The sequence below is a fragment of the Prionailurus viverrinus genome, chromosome C1 (genome assembly GCF_022837055.1).
Source record: "Prionailurus viverrinus isolate Anna chromosome C1, UM_Priviv_1.0, whole genome shotgun sequence".
Taxonomy (NCBI): domain Eukaryota; kingdom Metazoa; phylum Chordata; class Mammalia; order Carnivora; family Felidae; genus Prionailurus; species Prionailurus viverrinus.
Window position 1 is genome coordinate 118,550,433 of NC_062568.1, and position 22,220 is coordinate 118,572,652.

At 52.6% G+C, this 22,220-nt stretch overlaps 1 protein-coding gene across 1 annotated transcript in view; it reads left to right on the forward strand.

The window, feature by feature from the left end:
- The first annotated feature begins 20,749 nt into the window (after positions 1-20,749).
- KCND3 (potassium voltage-gated channel subfamily D member 3) overlaps positions 20,750-22,220 on the forward strand; it is a 202,847-nt gene continuing 201,376 nt past the window's right edge. The window contains exon 1 of the mRNA XM_047871445.1: positions 20,750-21,855. Within this exon, the coding sequence (XP_047727401.1) occupies positions 20,750-21,855 (1,106 nt within the window). The remainder of the gene's footprint in view (positions 21,856-22,220) is intronic.

Below are 22,220 nucleotides of genomic sequence, written 5' to 3' on the forward strand. Positions count from 1 at the left end.
CCACCTGACAAATGACCGAAGGCCTTGCTTTCTGGAGACTTCATCTGGACCCACGAGCTGCAGTCAGCCTGGGCAAGCTCGTTTGCCCCACTGATGTTCGACAGGTCTGATCTTTAGCGCCTCCCAAAGCGGATGGTCTCCCTGAGGGTGGAACCCTCATCTGTAAAATGGGGATAAAAATAAAGGCTGATTTATGAGACCTGCTCTAATAATAGACCAGCTCACGTAGAACTGAGGGCAAATGGAGGCACTGTCTCTGCTACTCTCCTCTCATGTGTGTGCATGTGTGCACTGGTGTGATTTCCCACGGAGCGTGCGAGTACCTGGAGGGCAGAGAGGAGCCTCTTCATTGATGTGAGAGGAACATGAGGAACTTGGGACCTGGGCTGGGGAAGATGTCTCGTCTACCTCCAGGGCTGTGCTCATTCATTTCACAAGCGGTTTTTGAACACTGGCGAGACGGTCAGACCTTGTGCAGCTGCCGGGGAAGCCAAGATGAATACGACTCAGGAGTTGAGCTTGGAGGTGGAGAAAGAGCTCAGAGCAACTTAATCACAAGGTGCTATTTGACAGCGGGAAGTGGGGTGAGGATGCCTGGGGCAGTCATCGAGGCCCCGCATCTGGATTGGGCTGGAAGGAGGAACACAGTTTGCCCAGTGGGGAAGGAGGAAGGACTCTGCAGGCAGAGAGAACAGCAGGTGCAAAGAGGGAGTGTGAAAGGGCCTGGTGTGTCTGGGGGAGGTGAGAAGTTTAGGGAAGCTAAAGCGCACGCACGCCTGTGTGTGTGTGCGCCTGCGCGGGCATGCATGTTGGGGACAATAAGGGGGTGGAGGGAAGAATGGCAGGGGATGAGACCCAAGGGTTAATTTCTCCTCTTATCTCACAAGAGGTCAGCAATTCTATAGGCCTCTAGCTACTGTGGCCTGCTGTGCTGAGATGTGTTCAGCCCTATTTTGAAAATTCATTCCCCTACAACCAGAGGAATTGTGAGCTTGTTTTGAGGAAACGCCAGCCTGTTTCTGAAGGTCTGCATTGCTCACAGGTCTTGAATGTCCCCGGCTGACAGCTTCCTCCAGCCCGGTATAAACAGCCCTGCCTGGAAAGGGCCCCTGGAGAGGACTGTGACCAGCCCTCCCTCCCGGAAGGGCTGCCTCTGCACCCCAGCTGGCTCCACGTGGCATCCCCCAGCCCTACATCGGTAGGGTCGTGTGGCCAGGTGGCACAGCCTGACCTGGGGGCCTCTTGTGCTCCGTGCCCAAGCAGTCCCAAGTCCTGATAATTTTACCTCCAACTTCTTTCTCTCATGCTCCCTTTTGTCCATCCACCCACCACTGCCCTAGCAGAGGCCCTCATCATCTCTCTCCTAGAATACTGCAATAGCCTGCTAATTGGTCCCCCTGCTTCCCATCTGGTCCTCCTCAAATCCATCCTCCACACTGCCAGGCCAGAGTGGGTTTTTCTAACATAGATCTGCCTGCACTATGCAACTGCCCGGAGCCTTCTGGTGGCTCCCCGTGGCCTGCAGGACAGACTCCAGCTCCTTGCCTTGGCTTCCCAGCCTTAGTCCCTGCTGTGCCCTGACTCTGGCCCCACACCCTGGGCACACACTGGACTCATTCCTGTCTTGGTGTGTTTGCTGCCTGGTGTTCGCTTCATCCCCTCAGCCGTCATCATTCGGCTGATTCCTTGTCCTCTTTCTGCTCCCAGCTCAGATGTCATCTCGTCCAGAGCATCTTCCCTGACCCCACAGGCTGGGCCAAGTGCCTCCTCCCTGTGCTTTCCTACCTCTCCATGCATAGCCCTGGCTCTGTCACTAGGTAGCTATGTGATGCTCGCCTCCGATTCTTTGTCGGCAATGGGAATAAAAATAAATCGACCTCATGAGATTGTTTTGAGAATTCCCTTCACCCCTCGGGCTTCTCTGACCCCCAGAAGAGGTTGGTGAGCCTAAACCTCAGTGCAGAGCACACACCCACGGTCTGTCTTCCTGTTTAAACCAGGAGCTCCGAGAAGTCAGGGCCTGCCTCCATCTTGCTCACCACCTTATGCCCAGCACAGCAACTAGTGGATATTCAATAACTACGTGTTAAAGGAATGAATGGTTTGATACATGTTTGTGGAACTGGTGTTAGTGGATGAAGACCTATGGGTTCAATTAAAATGTTTCCTGAGTGCCGGGCTCGGGGCTGGGGCTCCCCTGTTAATATTCAGGTGGGACTAGAGACGCAGATAAGACAAAGCATACTCACGTGTCCTAGTCAAAAGTGCACCTTGAGCTGTGACTTCAGTCACAGGAGCATTTGAGTAGGCCGAAAAGGAAGTGAAAAGAATCTTCCTGGGGAAAAACAGTTCATGCCTGGTCCCCTCCCCATATCCCTCATCACGGCCTCACCAGGGCAAGCAGCACTGTGTAATTCACTAAGATGGCTGTGGTGTGTTTCCTTTTTTGTCCACTCCAGGAATCTGCAGCAAAGAGGGAACCTGCTAACGTTGAGCCTGTATTTGCAAAATTGACTCGGGCATTAGCTACAATGGTGCACACTTACCACTTTAAAGATGCCAGTCTGCCTGGGTGGGAGAAGCACCCCTAAAGAGCCATGGGAAGGGTATTCACTCTGTCATCATCAAAGGACAAGAAATTTACTAACTTCTTTAAGTATGCAGTTGCTTTTTTTTTTTTTTTTTCACGCTGAGCCCAGCTGTCTCCGTTCTTTATGACTCTGGACATGATTTAACGTGTACACTTAAAAAATGGAAGAACGACTTCTTAAATTTGCAGTAAATGTATTGTTCAATAGATTTGATTTACTAGTCATGAACCATAGAAGAGCCACCATGGCAATTTATTGTGATGTTGTCTCAGGAGTTGGAGTCCACTGCCTGTCTCTGCTCTGATCCCCATAAAAATAATCCAGTGAAGGGAAGACCCATGGTTTACCTTGGCACCAGCCTGGATTGTGACTGCCACACCCTCATATGCAGATATCACACCCTGATATGCAGATATCAGGCCCCCCTTTCAGATGATGAGAGCATGGCAGGTGGGAGCGGGGCACGTTCCATGGGTTTAGTGGCATTTGTTCTGAGCAGTTGGCTGGGGTCAAAAAGCAGAGGTCTCTGGGCATCGCTGCTTGTGAGAGACTTACAGGGCTCCACTTGCCTCCCTGGTGACTCCGCAGAGGAATCAAATGGATGGAAAACATGTGGGTGTGAGTGTGGGTGTGTGTGTTGAGGGGAGGGAGGCTCATAATTTAGAGGGACTCAGAAGGGTCAATCTCTTGGCAAGAACTTGTATAAGATAGTCTCTACCGATTCCTAACTGCAAGTGCCTCCTTCCTGTTCTCAAGGAAGACTTGGAAGTGTGGAAAGTTCTATAGCTGGTCAGGGCTGAGAGTCAAGGGAGATGGACTGGAGGGGTCTGTCCCAGGCTGAGGGGCAAGTAAGACCTCCTGGAAGAAGTGTTTCCAAGCTTAGGGGGACATGTAGGCCTAGCTAAGCAGAGGTGGGAAAGATACATAGAGTTCTTGAGGAAAGAACAGCTTGAGCAAACAGGGGTAAGAGAAAGCTGGGCACTTAGAGAACTGCATCACTTTTAATACGGTAGGAACATGGGCTTCTATCAAGAGCTCCAGGAGTTGAAGGTGGGAAAGCAGAAGAAGTAAGGATTGGATAACAAATGAGACACGTAAGCTATGTGTGCTTACCTGTGAGGGCAATGAAGATTTATAGAAGGGTTTCAACCGAAGGGCAATATGGTTGGATTTGTGTTTCAGAAAGATGGCTGTGGCTACCCTGTGGGAAATGGACGCACGTACTTGGCATCCTTGGTTGGGCTTCTACTTCTGGAAAATTCCCTGTCAATCCCCAGCCTTGGCCAGGAAGCACAGCCCTGGGTCCTTGTGCGCAGGTGTTGAGGTAAGAATGAGATACCGCCCTGCCCTCAGGAGACACAGTCCAGTGAAACAGGTAGGGCTCATTCTGTCAGAGGAAGTCATACCGAAGCCTGTGACCCTGAGGACAGGAGGGCCATGAGTTTATAGCTGGGAAATTAACTGGGGAAGGCAGGGACAAAGACCCAAAGTCTGGGTGAGGGCTGAAGGAAGGAAAAATTTCTTCTCTACCCTTAAGTTCTTTGAGCTGGACTCAGAATTAAATTTACATGAGGCAGATTAATAGGAGGAAAAACCCAAAGTTTTATTAAGTGCCTAGGGAGCCTCGATAATGAAACTGAGGCCTAAAGAAATGACCAAGGTGGGCAGTTTTTTTCTATTTTTTTCAGACAAAGAGACAATAAATATATGAGGAATTGATAGCATAAAGAAAACAGATGTTTGGGGGCTTTCATTAGTAAGGAGTTCTGAGTGGAATTTGGGCTGAGGTAGCAGATTAGTAAAAAAGTAATAGTTTTGTTTCTATAGTTTTCTTGCCTTTAAAGCTCCTATCTCTGATGATGAAAATGTCTCTTTACTTCTTAGTGCAGGGAAGCTGCCTTTGATATGTGAGATTTATTTCCTGCTTTTAGGGAGACAGAGAAGGGTCTGAGTGTCCTTGCACTGGCTGTTCCCCAAGTAGATCAATACAAAATAATCAGTATGACATTGTGGTACATATTAGGCGACCTGCTCTTGGCCCCTACAGGGGAAAGGCCCCTTATGCCTGTGGATCATCCTCTGTCCTCTGCGTCCCTGGCCCTTCTGTGGGGATTTTCAGGGAAAGGTACATTGCAAATGTTGGGTCTACATATGATGTTGTCCGATGGAACTTTCTGTGATGATGAAAATGTCCTCTCCCTGTACTGTCCAATGTGGTAGCCATTAGTCACATGGGGGCTACTGAGTACTTGAAATGTGACCAGTGCAATTAAGAAACAGATTTAAAAATTTTACTTTTTATAGCCCTACGTGATCAGCAGCTACTCTATTAGCACAAACCTAAGATGTGAGATCCTCACAGGCAGTTCGATCAAATGCTGAACATGTAGGAGATTATTATAAGCAATTCTGATTTTTTGTACCTGGAGGCAGTGTGGGGTAGGGCAAGGATTTGAACATTGGCATAGTCAGCTTAAGGTTTAATCCTATTTGTGCCACTGTATTGGTCAAGGTAGGCTTACTGCTCTAACACACACCACCCATATTTCAGTGGCTTAACATAATAAAAGTTCGTTTGTTTATTTATTTATTTATTTATTTATTTATTTTACTCACTTAACAATCCAGTGAGGGTTCAGAGAGGTATCTGCTCCACACAGTCCTCCAGGCTCCCTCCTTCCTGTGGCTCCATCCTCCCTTGGGCCTAGAAATTCTCTCCATTCAGCCAGTGGATGGAGAAAGAAAGAGAACATGTAGGATTGCCCTGGATGTTTTATTTTTTTATGGGACTGGCTTATATTGCCTTGGCCAGAACTCAGTCACACGGCCACACCTGACTGCAAGGGAACCTGGGAAATGTAATCCAGCTATGCCCATGAAAAAGAACGGAGTTCGATTAGCATCTAGTCAGTTTCTGCCTTGGGTATCGACTAGCTGTGTGACCTTGGGCTCAGTTTTCTTATCTATAAGATAGAAGTAAAATCAGAATTGGTGAAAGCTGCATGAAATAACACCCGTGAAAAATGCTGAGGCCAGTTTGGATTCACGACGATGATTTCTGCCTCTTAGTTTGGGTCTCATTTCAGTTATTGGGCAGCAGCTCAGCTAATACTCAAAATCTTGCACAGGGAAGTGCCTCTGCGTGACATTTTATGTATGTCCCCTTGTCCCCAGGGAGCAGGACAGATTTTGGACAGAATTCACCAAACCCTTGAGCTTGCCTAACTTAGAGACTAGCCCTGGGACACAGATGCAGACTGGTCAAATATTCTTGGCATCATGGGGGGAGGTAGGAAGTTCTTCTCCCCTGGAAAGATGTACTATGTTGGTCATAAAGAAGGTGTAATTACTGAAATATTTACAGATGAGATTATATTTCATCTGTAAGTGAAATTTTCTTCAAAATTATCCGGGGGCAATGGTAAGCAGGGGTATGGATAAAACATTATAAACCTGAAGTTGGTAATTATCAAAGTGAAGTGATATGTTCATGGGGGGATATATTACACAATTCTCTCTTCTTGTGCATATGTTTGTAATTTTCCATACTAGAGAAGTTTTAAGGGCCGTGAGGATCCTTTTTTTTTAACAAGGTTTTGCAGAGAAGTCCAGAAACTTCTTATGACCTTGCAGTATGGGAATAGTAGCTGACTGTCATTGTTTATTTGTTGACTCACCAAAGCAATTAATGATTTTGCAGCTGGGTCTCCCACAAACCCAGTGAGGCAAAAACGCCAACCCCACCCTTGAGCTCTGAAGAAAAAATGCATTTGAGGGGGAGTATCATAGATGTGCAGAACTGGAAGGGACCTTGGCATGCAGGAGCTGTGTCGGTTTACCAAGAGGAGGTTAGTATAAAAACTTGGTGCACAAATTCCTTTATTACGACACTTTTGCAAAGGCTGCAGACTTTATTTTCTAGCTTCAGGATGCAGAAATAGAATACAGAAATACTTTTTTGCTTATGGCTGCACTAATGGGGCCAGTATTATGAGTGGACAGTGACCCTGTGGCATTGGGAAGAGCCTCCTGTCCCCTAAGACTTCCCCCCCACCCCTGTATTACTCTGATGGATGCCTGAAACCCCACCTACCCTGTTTCATTGCCTTCATATCCTGTTAAAAATGACTTCTGTAGCCCTGGGCAGGACAGTCACTTACACCTTAGTTTAAATTATCTTATCAGTTTTTGCTGATGAGGAGGGAATGGGGAGAGACAGGCACTTGAAGCTCAAGGCTGCAGAAACGGGGTGCCACACAATGGAGAAGAGCTAACAGAAAAGGGTGCCTGGAGACAAAGTTTTCTGATTTCACACATTTCCCAGGGCCTCAGCATGAACCAGAACCGCATGGAAAGAACTTGAGTGGCCAACCTAATCTTCTTCACAAACAAGCACTGAAGCAAGCTGTGCCCAAGATTTAAAAGAGCACGTTTCAAACGCCTGCAAATTCAGTTACAGTATTATAGTAACAGCCCACATCCTTGTTTACAATTGCATGAGATATGTTACACACATTATGTAATTCAATCCTCATGAACCCTATGAGCTGATACCATCATTATGATCCGTGTTATAGGTGAGGGAACAGAGGATCAGAGAAGTAAAGTGGCTTGCTCAGAGTCACACAGTTTGTTAGAGTCAAGATTTGAAGCCAGGTCTATCCCAAGCCCGTGTCATCACCATTAAGTCTCCACTGTCCCAGGTTTCCTGATGTGGTGTCCATACAATTTTCTAATTAAACACCAGCAAGCTTCGGTCTTGGCAGCTCCTTGAGCCAAGCCAGGGTTTTGGCTAATGGGATTTTAACAAGCCCCCGTGCCAGTTTTTAGGGTAAGCATAGTCACAGCTGCAACTAGGTACCATTTCCAACTGACAGAATCCTGGCTATTCCCAAGGAGGCGATATTCTGGGGATGGCGTTGACCTTCTGCCAGAAAGGAAAGAAAAGAGTTCTCTAAATACCAATCTGGTTCAAGAGCAGAACACTGGCCAAGTCTCTGCAGGTAGCATTGACTGAGGCTCACTTTGTAGATTCGTAAAAGGCTGGAGGAGGGGGGCTTTGAGGCTCTTTTCATCTAAGATCAGCCAAAAATTGAACACCCTGAACCTTTCTCTCTGTCCTCATGCCAGTGCTAAAGATCAGTCAGGACCCGGAGGCTGACCAGTTGACAAATTTATCACATATTCTCAGTTACACACAATCAAGGGAGCCAGGTGAACGAAAGTTAAAATAATCCTAATGTGAATTTATTGAGCCTCTGCTGTTGCCAGGCACTGAGGTAACATATTCAGAGATGAGTAAGACATGGTCTTTGGCTTTAAACAGCTTAAAGCCAGAGCATGAGACCACCATGCAAACAACCAAGGTAATAAGGACTTAATTTGAAGAACAACTACGGTAGCCCAAGAGAATGGCTAGTTCCTCCTGGGGGGGTCAGGGTGGACTTTACCAGTACGTCTTACGTGACCTTTGGGCTGGGTGTTGAAGGTTTCAGGCTGAGTGGATGCTTGCTAGGACGACAGATGGAAATAGGAAGTGGTGGGAGGCATTTCCAGAGGACAGAACAGCATGTACAAAGGCACGAAAAAGTGAAAGGACGTGCTTGGGTCAGGTAACAGAGAAAAGGTCTATGTGCTGGAAAGAAAGGTGTGTGAGTGGAAGGAGGGAAGGCCAGAAAGGAAGTGAGGGGGGTGTCATGATCAGAAGAGGGTGTTTTCGAGGAAATGATCTATCGCAGAAGATTGAAGGAGGCTGGTAAGGTGAAGCAGAGAAGTACCTGTGTACACAGATGAAGATGCCCAGTAGATACTTAGGGGGAGGAGAAAGTTCAGGAAAAGATCATCAGCACCTGAATGAACTTGAAACCAGGGGCTCCCATCAACTTTCCAGGGAAAAGGGCAGACGGAGTAGGGAAGAACAAGGATAGAGCCCTGGGAAACGTCAGTTTCCCAGCAAATGGAGCCACCAGAGGAGACTAAAACAGTTACTACATCTATGAGCTGTACCTTCAGCCTCCCCCAGCCCTCCTCCAAATTGTCTCTAGCAAGAAAATGAGCAAATGATTAGGGTGTCTCTCTTCTTTCCGGTGCCAATGCCCCCTTCTCAGACTTGCTTTCCTTCTTCCCATCCTTTTCTTCCTTCACTTAGCCTCTTGCCTTCAGGGAGGTCTTGATGAGCAGAAAGTCCCCCATCACGGATATGCCTCCCCGGGATCTGCCTGGGTTCGAGCAGGCATCGGGCTGGCAAAGGTCTCTTGGACAGACTGACTTTTGGAAGATCCACTGGAGCCCATGAATTTTGATGACTTCTCATTTGCCCTAACTGGTCTAGGCATTTCGACTAATAAGATGACCACTCAGGCAACTACTGGCCTCCCTGGTGGGGTTAGGGATGCAGGAAGTGTGGGTTTCCCCCACTCCCTCAAGAAGGTACCAGAAGTGTCTGATGGTTTTGAGTTCAGCCATCAGGGCCTGAACAAGGTGGACTGATTTTGAGACTACAATCTCAGTCTTAACACACTGAACCCTGTCCCACACCCAACCTACACAGGCCAGATACTTGAGAGGCCAACAGAGCCAGGTGAAGAATGTCCTCTCAGGGCAAATCTTATCTGACTGAGGGGGTCTCTCTATTCTCAGAAGAGCAAATGACCAGCAGCCTTGGGGAGTGGAAAGAGGGAGAATTCAGAGCTTCACTCTAGGTGTATAGCCTGGGATGCATCCCTTAGCATCAACCACCTTCAGTTTTCCCATCTATAAAATGGTAATAATACTTATGGTGCAGGATTTATAGGAGATGTGGCAAGGAGTCCAGCATATGGTGGCTCTGCTACTTAAGGCCAATATTAAGTCTGATACAATTCAATGACTTGCAATGTTGCTTTGGATCCCTTGGACAGCCTTCCTATTCTTGGTCTTTGACTGTTCTCCTCTTATTTGTGGCCTCATGAGTTCCTACCTGTGACCTTGAGGAAGCCACTTAACCTCTCTGTGCCTTGATTAGATGCTCAAGGACTGAGGGAAATGAACTCAGATGGCCAATGAATGAATGCTGATATGCCCAGCTACAGGGATAAGGGATGGGAGGCAACGGCCAGACCAAAGTGAGAGGTCCCCAAGCCCAAGGGGAGACTAAAGGAGAATGAGGGGCCACCCCCCACTGAGTCCTTCACCAGATCTCTACTTCTATAAAGCCTTGCTTAGCGTGGTTGGGTAAACAGGGGAGGCTGGGTCCATATGGCTAGCATAAAATAGGCCCCCACGAAATGTCCCATGGGCTTTCCACCTGGTCCAGCCCCTTCTTTATCCCATCCCTGTGGCTCTTCCTCTCTGTCTTCATCAGAAGTTCCCCACTTCTGGGGCGTAAGGAGTCAACTATCTCAATAAGGTGAACTTGACCTGTTGTGGGCTGTGGCCTGGCATTGTTCTTGTGACACGCGTGGAGGTATGTGTTTGCCTACGTCTGTGTATATAATCCAGCAGTTCTGACTTCTTCCCAGGAAAACCTCCTGTTTGCACCACTGCTGCCTTGGACAACAACAGCAGCCAACAGTTACACTGTGCTTCTTACGTTCCTGGCACTGCTCTTGAGTCCTTTATCTGAGAGTTCATTAAATCCTCCCAAGGACCCTTTAAGGTAAAACAGTAGTATTTATTGTCATTTTATGGCAGATGAGGAAATGAAGGCACAGAGAAATTAAGTAGCTTCCCCAAGGTCACACAGCTAGGAAACGACAGAGGCAGTTTCAAACCCAGGAAGTGCGACCTCAAAGCCTGTGCTTTTTACCTCCAAGGTACACAGCGCATTGAATGTGGAAAGCCTGCAACCATCGGAGGCGCAGTCTCTCTCTCTCTCTCAACTCCTAGGCCAATATGGGGCAAACTACTGAAGTAAGACAACCACAAGCAGCGAGGGGAGGGAGGGGGCGACCTTAAGATCACTCTGAGGCACAGCTTCAAAGAGCAAGCCTGAGCAGGGCGGCCCTGGGAAGATAGCTGTGCAGATACACCAGCCTGGCGTGTCAGCACAGAGGCTGCTGACTTGGAGCCGGGTTGCCGTTTAACGTCACAGTCCTCACAGTGACAAGCTCTGCAAATAGTGGCCGGAACCACGGGACTCAAGAAGAATCCTCATGTGTGCACAGCTTAGGAAGGACACACAGACACAGAGAACAGTCATCCATAGGAGCACCATCTTTAAATAGAAAAGATAGCTTGATATACACTCAGTGCACTCTTGCTAGCTGGCTCGCTCTCTCTCTCTCTCTCTTTCACATACACACATACACACACATGCACGCACACAGACAGACACATAGGGCCACGGCCAACGGAGTGACTGAACAAATGCCTGAGCTGTGCTGGTGGCAAGGGGGAGGAAATCTAGTGCCCCAGCAGCTCCTGACTTTCAGTTCCTATTTAAAATGTCTGAATTGGGAGCATGGACAAGCTCCCAAATTAGCTTTTTAAATAGAAGCTGAGAGTTAAAGGAAAAGCGGCCGTGTCATGGGGGAAAAGCAAGTGAAAATCCCGGCCAGGCCAGGCCAGAGGCAGAGAGGGGGAAGGTGAGGCCATGCAGTTCTGGAAAGATGCAACGGAGGGTGGCAGTCGGTGGGAGGGACAGCATCTCCTGGGCAGTGGCTCCTCCAGCTGCCAGAGTCAAGAAGCCTCCTTCCTGCCCATCTCTTGCTCTTATTTTCCAGATCACCTGGTTGTGAGAAAGGCCAGTAAATAAAAAACATACTGGCCTAGACTAGAAATTCAAATCTTTCCAATTTCTGTCTAGATCCTCTGGACAGCTACTTCTCTTGAATGATGAGATGTAAGCCTGGGTGGAACAGGGCCAGGTGTGTGTAAGGGGGGAGGGGCAGGGAGGTGTCAGAATCAGTGTCCTGTCTTTAAATACAACTTACAAGGTGCAGGAGAGCACAGTGGTCCCATCAGTTGACTGCTCTGGAAGAGGAAGGATGCCCCCAGCTAACTGTTCCAGAAAGCCTGTATGCTTTGGGGCAGACCCACCCCCTGAGCAACACAAAGGTGGGATGTACAGGAGTTCAAATGCGGGCAGGAATACAATACTGGGTTTTAACTCTCCCCAGTTGGACCTGGTGGTGGAGGACTGAAGGCAAGTGCCCCTCCCTGGACCTGCCCACCCAGAGTCTGGGGCAGTCCCAGGGGTCAAAGCAGCTGAAGTGGATAGTTGTGAGAAAATTAGCTCTTCCCCAGAGGGAAGGGAGGAGGGAGGTGGGAGCAATGCCAGGGCCTTCCCTGAATTCTTCCCCTGTCTGCCAGGGAGTGGCAGTGTTGTTAATCATTATTACTGTATGTAAATCAGTATGCAAATCTCACACCGCTCTGGGACTCCTGGCAAATGCTAATGGATCCCACGCCCACCTCTTGAAGGACCAATTGTACACCTTTCAAACCGACACACTGAAGGGGGTTTTGGGGAGAGTGGCAGGAATAAGGGAAAGAAGGGCGCCAGCTGCCAGGAACCCACAGCGGCCTAGACCACAACGACCGACCCCCAAACTGTCACCTGGAACAGGGCTGGGCTTCTCACAAGCCAGAAACCCCGTTCCGGACTCAGCGAGGTTCTTTCCAGCACACCCTCGCCTTCACCGCACACTTTGCTTTTCTGTGTCTGTCTCAGGTTCTCCACACTCCACCTCTCCCCACTCAGAACTGTGACCTCTCAAGCCCTGTGTTCCGGTCCTGCTGAGGCACGGAGTCGTCTGGCTTCTCGAGTGGCGGGCTGAGATCCCGGGATTCCGGGCACCGGGGCCGCAGACCAGGGGAAAGCTGGAGCCGCGGGTCGGCACGGTCTGGGTCTGCGGGGACTGAACGTTCCGCGCGCCGCGGCCGGGAGTGTGGGGGAGGCTGGGCCGGATACCACACTCCGGGATGCTCCAGGCTCCATCCGCCGGGCCCTGTGGGCACGTGCCGACCTCCTGCTCCCCATCCTGGGTCGAGGCACAGGGCAATGGGGATCCGTGGGCTTTGGGGAGGGACCCAGGGATCCGGCGGACGCAGGCAGAGTTCATCCTCCCAAGTCCAGACTCTCGGATCTGGGTGCTAGGAACACGTGGCAGGACAAGAAGGTGAAATCCTACCTTCGGGTCGTGCCCCTCGCGCCCTGGGAGGAGAGCGGCTCTTACGTGGGATAAGGGCAGTATGAGTCCCCCTTGGGATCTCCAGCCCAGGCACACGGCACTCGGAGCTGAGAGTCGCGGCGAGCCGGGAAGCTTGCGCGGTGGCTGGCTCCACCTCGCCAGGTGGCGGGGCTCGGCCGTGAGCAAGTGCTGGTGTCGCGTGGACAGTCGGTGAGAAAGAGACACCCGGCTAGCTCCACACACCCCCCCCCCCACGCGCGCGCACACATCGGGGCTCCGTGCCGCCTCTCCCCGGGTCCCCAGCATACACGCCCCCGAGCTCACACTCGTGCCCACTCCGTGCTCCGCCCCCACCCCAAGCCGAGCTCACCTTGCCACGCTCACCCCCGTGCCCACCCTCGCCGGCACACGCGCTTCCACCCGCGCTGGTACACTCCGCCACCTCCAGGCACACCCTAGGATTCCTCCACTCGCCCGGGGAGACGCACCAGGCTCTGCCTCGTCTCCCCGCCCCCCGCTCGCGCGCGCGCCCCTCTCTATACACACACACACACACACACACACACACACACACACACGCACTCACACACACCCTCGCGCGGGGAGTCACACGCCCTCGCCCCGGGCACCCTCCCTCGGCGAGCCTCCAGGTCCTCCTCCTCTCTTCCTCCGCTGCCTGGCGGCCCGCGCTCTCCGGCCGGGCCTGGAGCCGCTCGGCCGGCGGGGATCGGCAGGGAGCGGAGGGCGCAGCCTCGCCGCCGCCCCCGGACTCTCCTCTCCGCCCCGCCCGCGCCGCGCCCCCAACGCCTCCCCCTTCGGGAGAGGGACCTCGCCAGGCAGCCCGTGGCCCGCCGGGCTCCGCTCCGCGCGGCGCCGGCAGCGGCGGGGGCAGGGCGCGAGCGAGGGAGCCCGCGAGCCCGCGAGCCCGCGAGCGGGGCGGCGAAGCGGGGAGGGGACGCGCCGCCGAGCCGGGGCTGGAGCGGCGGCGGCGGCGGCGGCGGCGGCGGGGGAGGGAGGGCCCCAAGGACCGAGGGACGCACGAACGGACCGAGCCAGGGAGAGAGCGAGCGAGACTTCGCCGGCGAGCGGCGGCTGCTGGGCGCTTCGCCGCGCTGCTGGGCGCTCCGCGCCTCCGCGGCCCCCGGCTCCCGGCCGCAGCTTCCTCGCGCGCGCGGGCGCGGGGCGCGGGGCCCGGGGCTCGCTTCGCCGAAGGTAAGAGGGACGCGACCGAGCCTTCTGGAGCCAGGAAGTGTGAGGAGCGCTGCTCCCACGCCTGTTGCTCCCGCTGCCCACGCGGCACCCTCCCACTCCTGCGCCCGGGTGGGTGGGCGCTGGGGCGCCGGAAGGATTGGGGGTGGGGCCGGCGCCGCGGGGGAGCAGGCAGCCGGCCCGGGGGCGTCGGTTCACTCCGGCTGTGCAGCCACCTCCGGGCAGCTCGGAGACGTGAGGCTTGGGGGTGGGGGTGTGAACCTCTGCCCTCTTTCCATTGGCCTGCCTTCCCTCGGGGGTGCCACAGGCAGCGCCCCGGGATCCGGCGGCAGGTGGCGACGGCTTGCTCGGTCCCCTGGCTCGTTGTGAGGGGAGAACGAGAGAAATGGCTGAGAGTGGAAGCAAGGAGCAGTTTGGGGCGCTTCGCAAAGTTCTCCAGCCCACCGAGCCGGCGGCGTGCCTACCAGAGGCTCGGGGCCGCACATCTGGTCCTACCCGGTTGCCGCTTCCACCCCTGGAGCTCCGGGAAAGGTCTCTAAAGTGACACCGGGGCCAGTGCGGCCCGGGGGAGGGGTTTCCGAAGACTCACTTTTTGGAGGTGTTTACGTTGGGGATGGGGCACGGAAGGGACAGGGCAGAGAAGTTACCTGGAATCAACTAAATTCCTGCACTTGCTTAGCGTTGACATTTGAATCAAGTCCAAGAGGTTCTGCTTTCATCCCGGGCAGCCTGATATGTCAGCAACAGGCTGAGGTTCCGGACCTGGAATCTTAGAGCAAAGAGAAGGCTCCGTGGTTGTTTCTGAAGAGAGGGTGTCTGAACTTTCTTGTGATCCTTGGCACAATGGGTTCCGTTTGTAAGACTGGGCAAAGGTTCCTATATGGTGCACGTTGGCATGTTGCGTGAACTTATGTGATGGTTAAATTTGTGCCTTATTTACCGTTACTTCAAGGGACCCTGGATATTTAATGTCTGTAGAAAGGGCGTGCACGAATTCAACGCAAAGTGTGTGTACATTTCCCCATGTGGACATGTTGGCACACAAACGGCAGTTGATGTGTTTATTTTTCCGTGTCGCTACTTGAATGCAACAAAATGCAAGTACACAAGGGACCCCCAGAGGAAGAAAGATTAGTAGCTTGTTCCCTTTTGCAGTTGAGGAGGCTGAAGAAAAAGAGAGTTCAGGAAAGTGCCCTGGCCAGCCTAGGAGTGGCACTGTGGGAAAAGAGGATCTGTATGTATGTCCCAGGCCTGTACCCTAAGGATCCCCAGCCTAACACCCTGTCATTTCATGCCTGCTTACCCAAACCCTGTGGGCATGGGAGAAGGCCCCCTGGATCACCAGGACCCTCCCCTCCCCTGGACTGGCCCCATTGTGAGCTAAGCAACATGATATGAAATTGTGGAAGGTAAAAGTTTCCAGAGACTCTCCACACCCCGCACTCTGCTGAGGTCATTGAAGGGCAGACCTTGGTGATGCGATGCTTTTGCTGCCCTGTGCCTGCCTGGGCTCAGGTCAGGTGTCAATCCCCAGGACAGGCTGTCTGGTCACTTTGCCCACTTTTGGCCCTCTACCTCCAAAACAGAAGCTGTTTAATAGGGCTGACTTTTTACAGCAGGGGGAAATGTATTCCCCTCTTCCAGGATTTTTTGCCTTTGTCGTTAGAGCACTTACCTGTTTTAAACGGCTCTTCCCCAGCCTCCCCCCACCCCCATCTTTCCCACTGTCAAACTCTTCTGCCAAAAGCAAAAATAGCTTCAGATTTTTCATTTGTAAGGCGTCCACGTCCTAGTAAAACCTTGGCATTTGAGGCATGTGCAGTGCCATTGGCTGGAAATGGGGCCGCACTCTTGTGCCTGTTGCAGGAATTCATACCCAGATCTGCTCCAGGAGGTGTTGGTCCCTGTCAGGGGGCGAGCGCTGCGGTGAGAGCCACGGAGAAGCCCTGCTTAAGCCAGGTCATGTCTGCGGGGTTGTGCAGACCTAGTATGGCCTTGGGCACGGTATCTGGTGGGAAACTTTTCCTCCCCTTCCAAGCCCCACCCCGCCCCCTACACACACACACACACACACACACACACACACACACACACACAGAGAGAGAAAGTAACAGTGGGGTAATTGCTCCTTTTGGGGTACCTTTTACCGGGGGGAACAGAGCTTGAGCCTCTGGAGACAACCTGGCTTTTGCCTGGCCTTCTTTGGGAAGATCGTCCTGGATTGGTTTGGCCTTGGGACTAGAGGCTTTTATGATAGATAGAGAGGGGTTGATTTTCCTTCCTTACCTCTCAATTATTCATCTGAAAGCAGTATATAGAGTACTCATTGCCCTTAGGAAGAGGGATTTGGCCTGAGGTGGAAAGGGTAAGGTGGTGGAGCTCAGGTTGGCAGGGGCAGGCACCAGGCACTGAGGTTTGGGAGTCAGGGTGGAGCAGCCCTGGGAGAATGGAAGGGGAAGGGCATTGCCTTTTCAGGGTACAGAGCTGCATGTCTGCAAGCTGGATGCTCCAGGGTCTCTTGGTTCAGATGCTCTTGGCTCAGCAGTCTCTTACCTTACTCTTTGCCACTTGAACCCCCTCAAGGTCCTACCTCTCTGAGCTCCATTCTAGGATAAGGCAAAAATGTTAAGGGTCAGAGGTCCAGGGCCTGGTGTCTGGGAGCCTGGCCCCCTTTCTCCTCCAGGGAGGAGGCCGGGCCTTCTGCTGTTAGACCCGGCCTTGGACAGCCTTGAGTTCTGAGTGATGCAGATTGTGCACCCTGTTCTGGGCACCAGCCTCATCAGGAATTCTCAGAGCTGCCTCTGCTGAGATGAGGCTCGGGCTCAGTCTGTCCCCACAGCAACAAACCCAGATGCTCTGCTTCCTGCTTTGCATGGGCAACCGTTAGGAAGAGGTCTCAGTGAGACCTTGATATCCTGGATCCTAGTGGAATCACGGATTCCTTGAACCAAGGGCTCCTTGTCACTTTCTTGCCCATTTGTCTCCTTGTACAGATCAGGATTCTGAGGCCCAGAGTACGATGGTGGCTTGCCTTCACACATTCAGGGGAGAATTGAAGCTGGAATGTAGGACTTCCCCACTGCGTGCTCTTTGCCGCCTGGGACGGGGGGAGGGGAGTCTCTGCATCCTGCTGTCTTCTGTGGGGAGCATCAATACCTACCTATACTTGGGTCGGGAGAGCCACTTGGCAGTGACTCAGTCAATGGTCTGTTTGAAAAATCATCAACTCCTATATACATGGAATTTAGCCACTTTGAAGGAATCTTTCTGAGTCTCTGCTCCTTCCCTGAAACTTATGGGCAGAGACGGCCACGTCATAGGATTTTTTTGTGGGGACAAATTAAATTGTTGCTGTAAGAGTGCCTAAAACAGTGCCCAGAGCATTGTCAGCACTCCATGAGTGTTAACCAAACGTGAATTGGAATTATCTGTGACCAACGTTTATGTCGTGGGCTTGCTTGCCAAACTTCCCTTGCTCCTTAGAAAACCCAGCTAAGAGTGTGTGGAGGGACTACAAATCCTCCCGATAGCCTGGAGGAAGTATGGGAACTAACAGGGTAAATTTCTTGCAAAGGATATAAAATGCACAGGATGTGTTCCCACATCCATTCGTAGCATGTGGACCACCCACTGCAGAGGGTGAACAACCCCCCTGTTCTTTCCCCATAATCAGGAGCTCATCAGGCTTGTGCTGGTTTTCTGTTCTCTGAGCGATGACATTTATGGGGAATGTCATTGTCATTCCTGTTGTCTTCTGTGGCATCTGAATCAACCTCCCTTTTTGAGGGAGCAGAGGGGCCTGTGAATATTCTCTTTAGCATGCAGATGAGGAAACTGAGGCAGAGATTGGCTCCTTGAGAAAACCCGACTGAGAGCACAGTGAGTCAGAGCCACTTCAATTGGCTTCTTTTGATTCCGATCTGTCTGCAGAGTGTATTGTCTGTTAGGAGAGAGAAAAGTCTACCTTGGACGCCCCCCCCCCCCAACCACCACTTAGCACAGCATGGAGTAAAATTGACAGAATGCAAATGGCGGCTGTAAAATCAGGGTTCCCAGTCTGAGAACCTACTGACAGCAGCACACTGAGCTACCTCCTGGGCTGTCATGTAAAAACTGAGGCGTCATGGCCTTTACCCTTCAGGAGCTTACTATGGGACGGGGCAAGGGGTGGGGGGAACAGGGCTGTACCCTTGAACTCCGCATTGCCTGGGTTTAAATCTCTCTTCTTTCTTATTGCATCCTTAGGCCAGTTACTAAAGCTCCTCATGATTCATCTTCTTCACCTGCAAAATGGGGACCGCAGTGGTGTCTACCCCCTAGGGCCGTCAGTGGGCTCAGCTGACGTGGGCCACGTAAGCATGTGGTACAGTGCCTGGCACACAGTCAGCCCTGTGTAGACATCTGCTGCCATTCTTCTATGGACGGAAGACCTTGAGAAGTCACGTAGCATAGGCTGGGGGGCATGGGGTGACGGGGGCCAGGGGGTGGGGGTCACCCTGCCCGAGGTGGGATCCCCGATCTGTCCATTTCCAGCTGGCACGCCGCCAACTCTCAGGCGGCTTCCAGGGTTGCTGGGAGGATAATGTGAGATGATGACAGGAGCCCGTTCGCGCAGAGACTGGCATAGAGTACGTGCAGGACGATAGTGAGCTGCGAGTGTTAATAAGACATGTTGAAAGTGACTTGTAATCCAACCCAGAGAGCAATAGGTGCCAGAAGAGAGGAGCAAACAAGGTGCCGTGAGCCCAGAGAAGGAGAGGATTTCAAGGGGGCGTCACAGAGAGGGTGAGGAACAGGGAGGCGAAGAGGAGGGCCGAAGGGAAAGGATATTCCCCACGGAAGGAAGAGTGTCCAGAAACAGCGCCCCACACAGTGTGTGCACGAGCCGCTCTGGCCTTGTTGCTGGAGGTCTGCACGGGTGCATGGGGCTTGGGCTGGAAAGGTAAGCCAGGATCTGTCTGTGGCAGTCCTGGAATGCCAGGCCAGAGTTTGGACTTGATTTTGTGGGTTGTGGGATAAGGCACCACCGGAACCTTGCTTTAGGGAGGTTACTCTGAGCAGAATGGGTTCCCCAGGGACCGGGAGAAACGGTGGGGGTCGCGTGGGACGAGAGATGAGCAGGCCAGTGGGAAGGGAGCAAACTGGGGCCTTAACGAGGGCAGTAAGAACTATTGTCTCATTATTTGGCAAACCGTGTGGGTGAAGCAATGAGAAAGGTGGCCAAAGGGACAGGCCTGGGGTTAGGGAAACCGTGAACAAAAGGTTGACTGATGAGCAGGTTTTGGCAAGGAGGGAAGTTCGGGTTGACCTTGTCCAGACGGGAAAGTCTAGTGGCAGTTCAGGAGTGAGCGGCAGTAGACATCTGACAGCCTAGAGGAGTTGGTAGTCAGGAGAAGGAAGCAGGTTTACAGGGAAAGATGAAGATCGTCTGCCTCACTGATTTAAACATGGAGTCAAGCCAACTGAACTCCAGAGTGTCCAAATAATTCTGAGTTAGGGCTGGGTCCGGGTGCCAGTTTAGGATTAGTGAAAATGAGTGTGTCAACCCCAAACAATTTCCTGGTGCTGTTACGTTGTTTCTGTGTCACCACATGTCTTCCCACAGATGGCAACACATTTGGGGATTCAGAGTCATTTCAGTATCATCTTTAAAAAGCCAGATTTGGGAAGGTAAATCTGTTTCTCAAGGCCAAAAATAATTCTTCAAGCCACTGTTTCCCCCCAGCCATGCAGGTGACAGGGAGGTGTGTCCACGGTGTGGTTGAGAGACTGGTGGGTGAGGGGACGAGGTGGCCCAGCTCTGGAGGAGCCTCCAGGGGTGGAGCGGGGCCAGGTGAAAGGCACTGGCATGGGAAAGAGTGTTGTTATATAACCCGAGGGAGCTCTGGATGGTGGGCAGATGGAGACGGGAGGCGAGGAATCTGGAGACGGCAGTGAGTGTGGTTCAGTTTCCTCTTGGAGGGAGAGGGACAATGCATGGAAGGCAGGTGAGCCAAGAGCCCAGGACCCCCTTTACAGGATGGGGAGGGAACCCCGCCGCACCTCACGGCCTCTCCCACATCTTTCTGCCATGGCTCTGAGGGATACGATTGGAGGCTAGGTTGCCAGGTGTCCCAGAAGGTAGCACCAGGGACAGCCTTCTCCATGGGACTTGGGGAACAGAACTGTACCAAGCTGTAGGCCTACCGTCTTCACCTGCCATCTCAGAGAACTTTCCAGACACGGGCAGCCCCGGCCTCCATCTCACCAGGGGGGAGTAGAAAGCATGTGTTTACCTGATCTCTCTCACCCACACCCCATTCCTGATTACCCTGGTGGGTGAAGAGTGAAATAAAAATTAGCATGTTTATCCCACTTTTAAATTTTTTTAATGAGAACTCATTTACCCTCTCCCAATTTAAATTCGTAATAACGCCATAACCTTTCAGAGCTGATTATTACCTGCGTCTTCCCAGATCTTCCTAGTAAAGAGGCTTTCCCTCCAAATGCTCCTGAGCCTTCTCGGAACTCGACAATTTGTCGGGCAGTCAACAACATCTGGTGATCCCACACTGCAGCACTGCCCTGTGCTAGGTGCTCTCCCTAGGAGGGGAGGGAAAAGAATCCAGTCTCCTCTCTTCGGTGGCGGCTTCGGTTTCATTAATTTGCCTTCAAGACTTTTGCTCGCTGTTCCACTCAGCACGGACCCTTCCCTGTGTCCCATTTCCTACCTGGGAGGCAATCATGGACTCACCCGGTTCTCTGCTCTCTCCTCCCATCTCCCAGGGGTCCCGGAACTAACTCCAAGCTGGTGTGCAAAGCCTCTGAGCAGTGGCCAGCCCAAGAGCTGGAGTCACCATGGCGGCGGGAGTGGCAGCCTGGCTGCCTTTTGCGCGGGCGGCGGCCATCGGGTGGATGCCAGTGGCCAACTGCCCCATGCCCCTCGCCCCCGCTGACAAGAACAAGCGGCAGGATGAACTGATCGTCCTCAACGTGAGCGGCCGGAGGTTCCAGACCTGGCGGACCACGCTGGAGCGCTACCCGGACACGCTGCTGGGCAGCACGGAGAAGGAGTTCTTCTTCAACGAGGACACCAAGGAGTACTTCTTTGACCGGGACCCAGAGGTGTTCCGGTGCGTCCTCAACTTCTACCGCACGGGGAAGCTGCACTACCCGCGCTACGAGTGCATCTCGGCCTACGACGACGAGCTGGCTTTCTATGGCATCCTCCCGGAGATCATCGGAGACTGCTGTTACGAGGAGTACAAGGACCGCAAGAGGGAGAACGCCGAGCGGCTCATGGACGACAACGACTCGGAGAACAACCAGGAGTCCATGCCTTCGCTCAGCTTCCGCCAGACCATGTGGCGGGCCTTCGAGAACCCGCACACCAGCACGCTGGCCTTGGTCTTCTACTACGTGACTGGCTTCTTCATTGCCGTGTCGGTCATCACCAACGTGGTGGAGACGGTGCCGTGCGGCACGGTGCCCGGGAGCAAGGAGCTGCCCTGTGGAGAGCGCTACTCGGTGGCCTTCTTCTGCCTGGACACTGCCTGCGTCATGATCTTCACCGTGGAGTACCTCCTCCGGCTCTTCGCGGCGCCCAGCCGCTACCGCTTCATCCGCAGCGTCATGAGCATCATTGACGTGGTGGCCATCATGCCGTACTACATCGGCCTGGTCATGACCAACAATGAGGACGTGTCCGGTGCCTTTGTCACGCTCCGGGTCTTCCGCGTCTTCAGGATCTTCAAGTTCTCGCGCCACTCCCAGGGCTTGCGGATCCTGGGCTACACGCTCAAGAGCTGTGCCTCTGAACTCGGCTTTCTCCTCTTCTCCCTCACCATGGCCATCATCATCTTTGCCACTGTGATGTTTTACGCGGAGAAGGGCTCCTCTGCCAGCAAGTTCACGAGCATTCCTGCCTCTTTTTGGTACACCATTGTCACCATGACCACACTGGGGTAAGTCTGTGCCGGTAGACCGGAAGAGGGTGGAGGTTGGATGGGTGGGAAACCGTGGATGGCATCAGGACTGGGCAGAGGAGTGGGGAGTCGCTTGGCCAAGTTGTAGGAGCAAGGGGAGTTGCCTCATCAGAAAAGGAAGGCACACAAGTGATTTGTTTGGGGGTGGTAGCTTGCTCTGAATTGAGTTTTCTTTTTTGGGGGGGCCATGCATTCTATACAACATGGAAAATCAAGCCGTCATTGTCTTCTCAGCCATGCGTGCAGTGTGTTGTGGGGGGTGGGGTGAGTGGCTGTATTCTTACAAGCATCCGTGCTTGTAAGGGCTGTCACTGAGAGAGAAAGGGGGCACCAGGTAGGAAGGA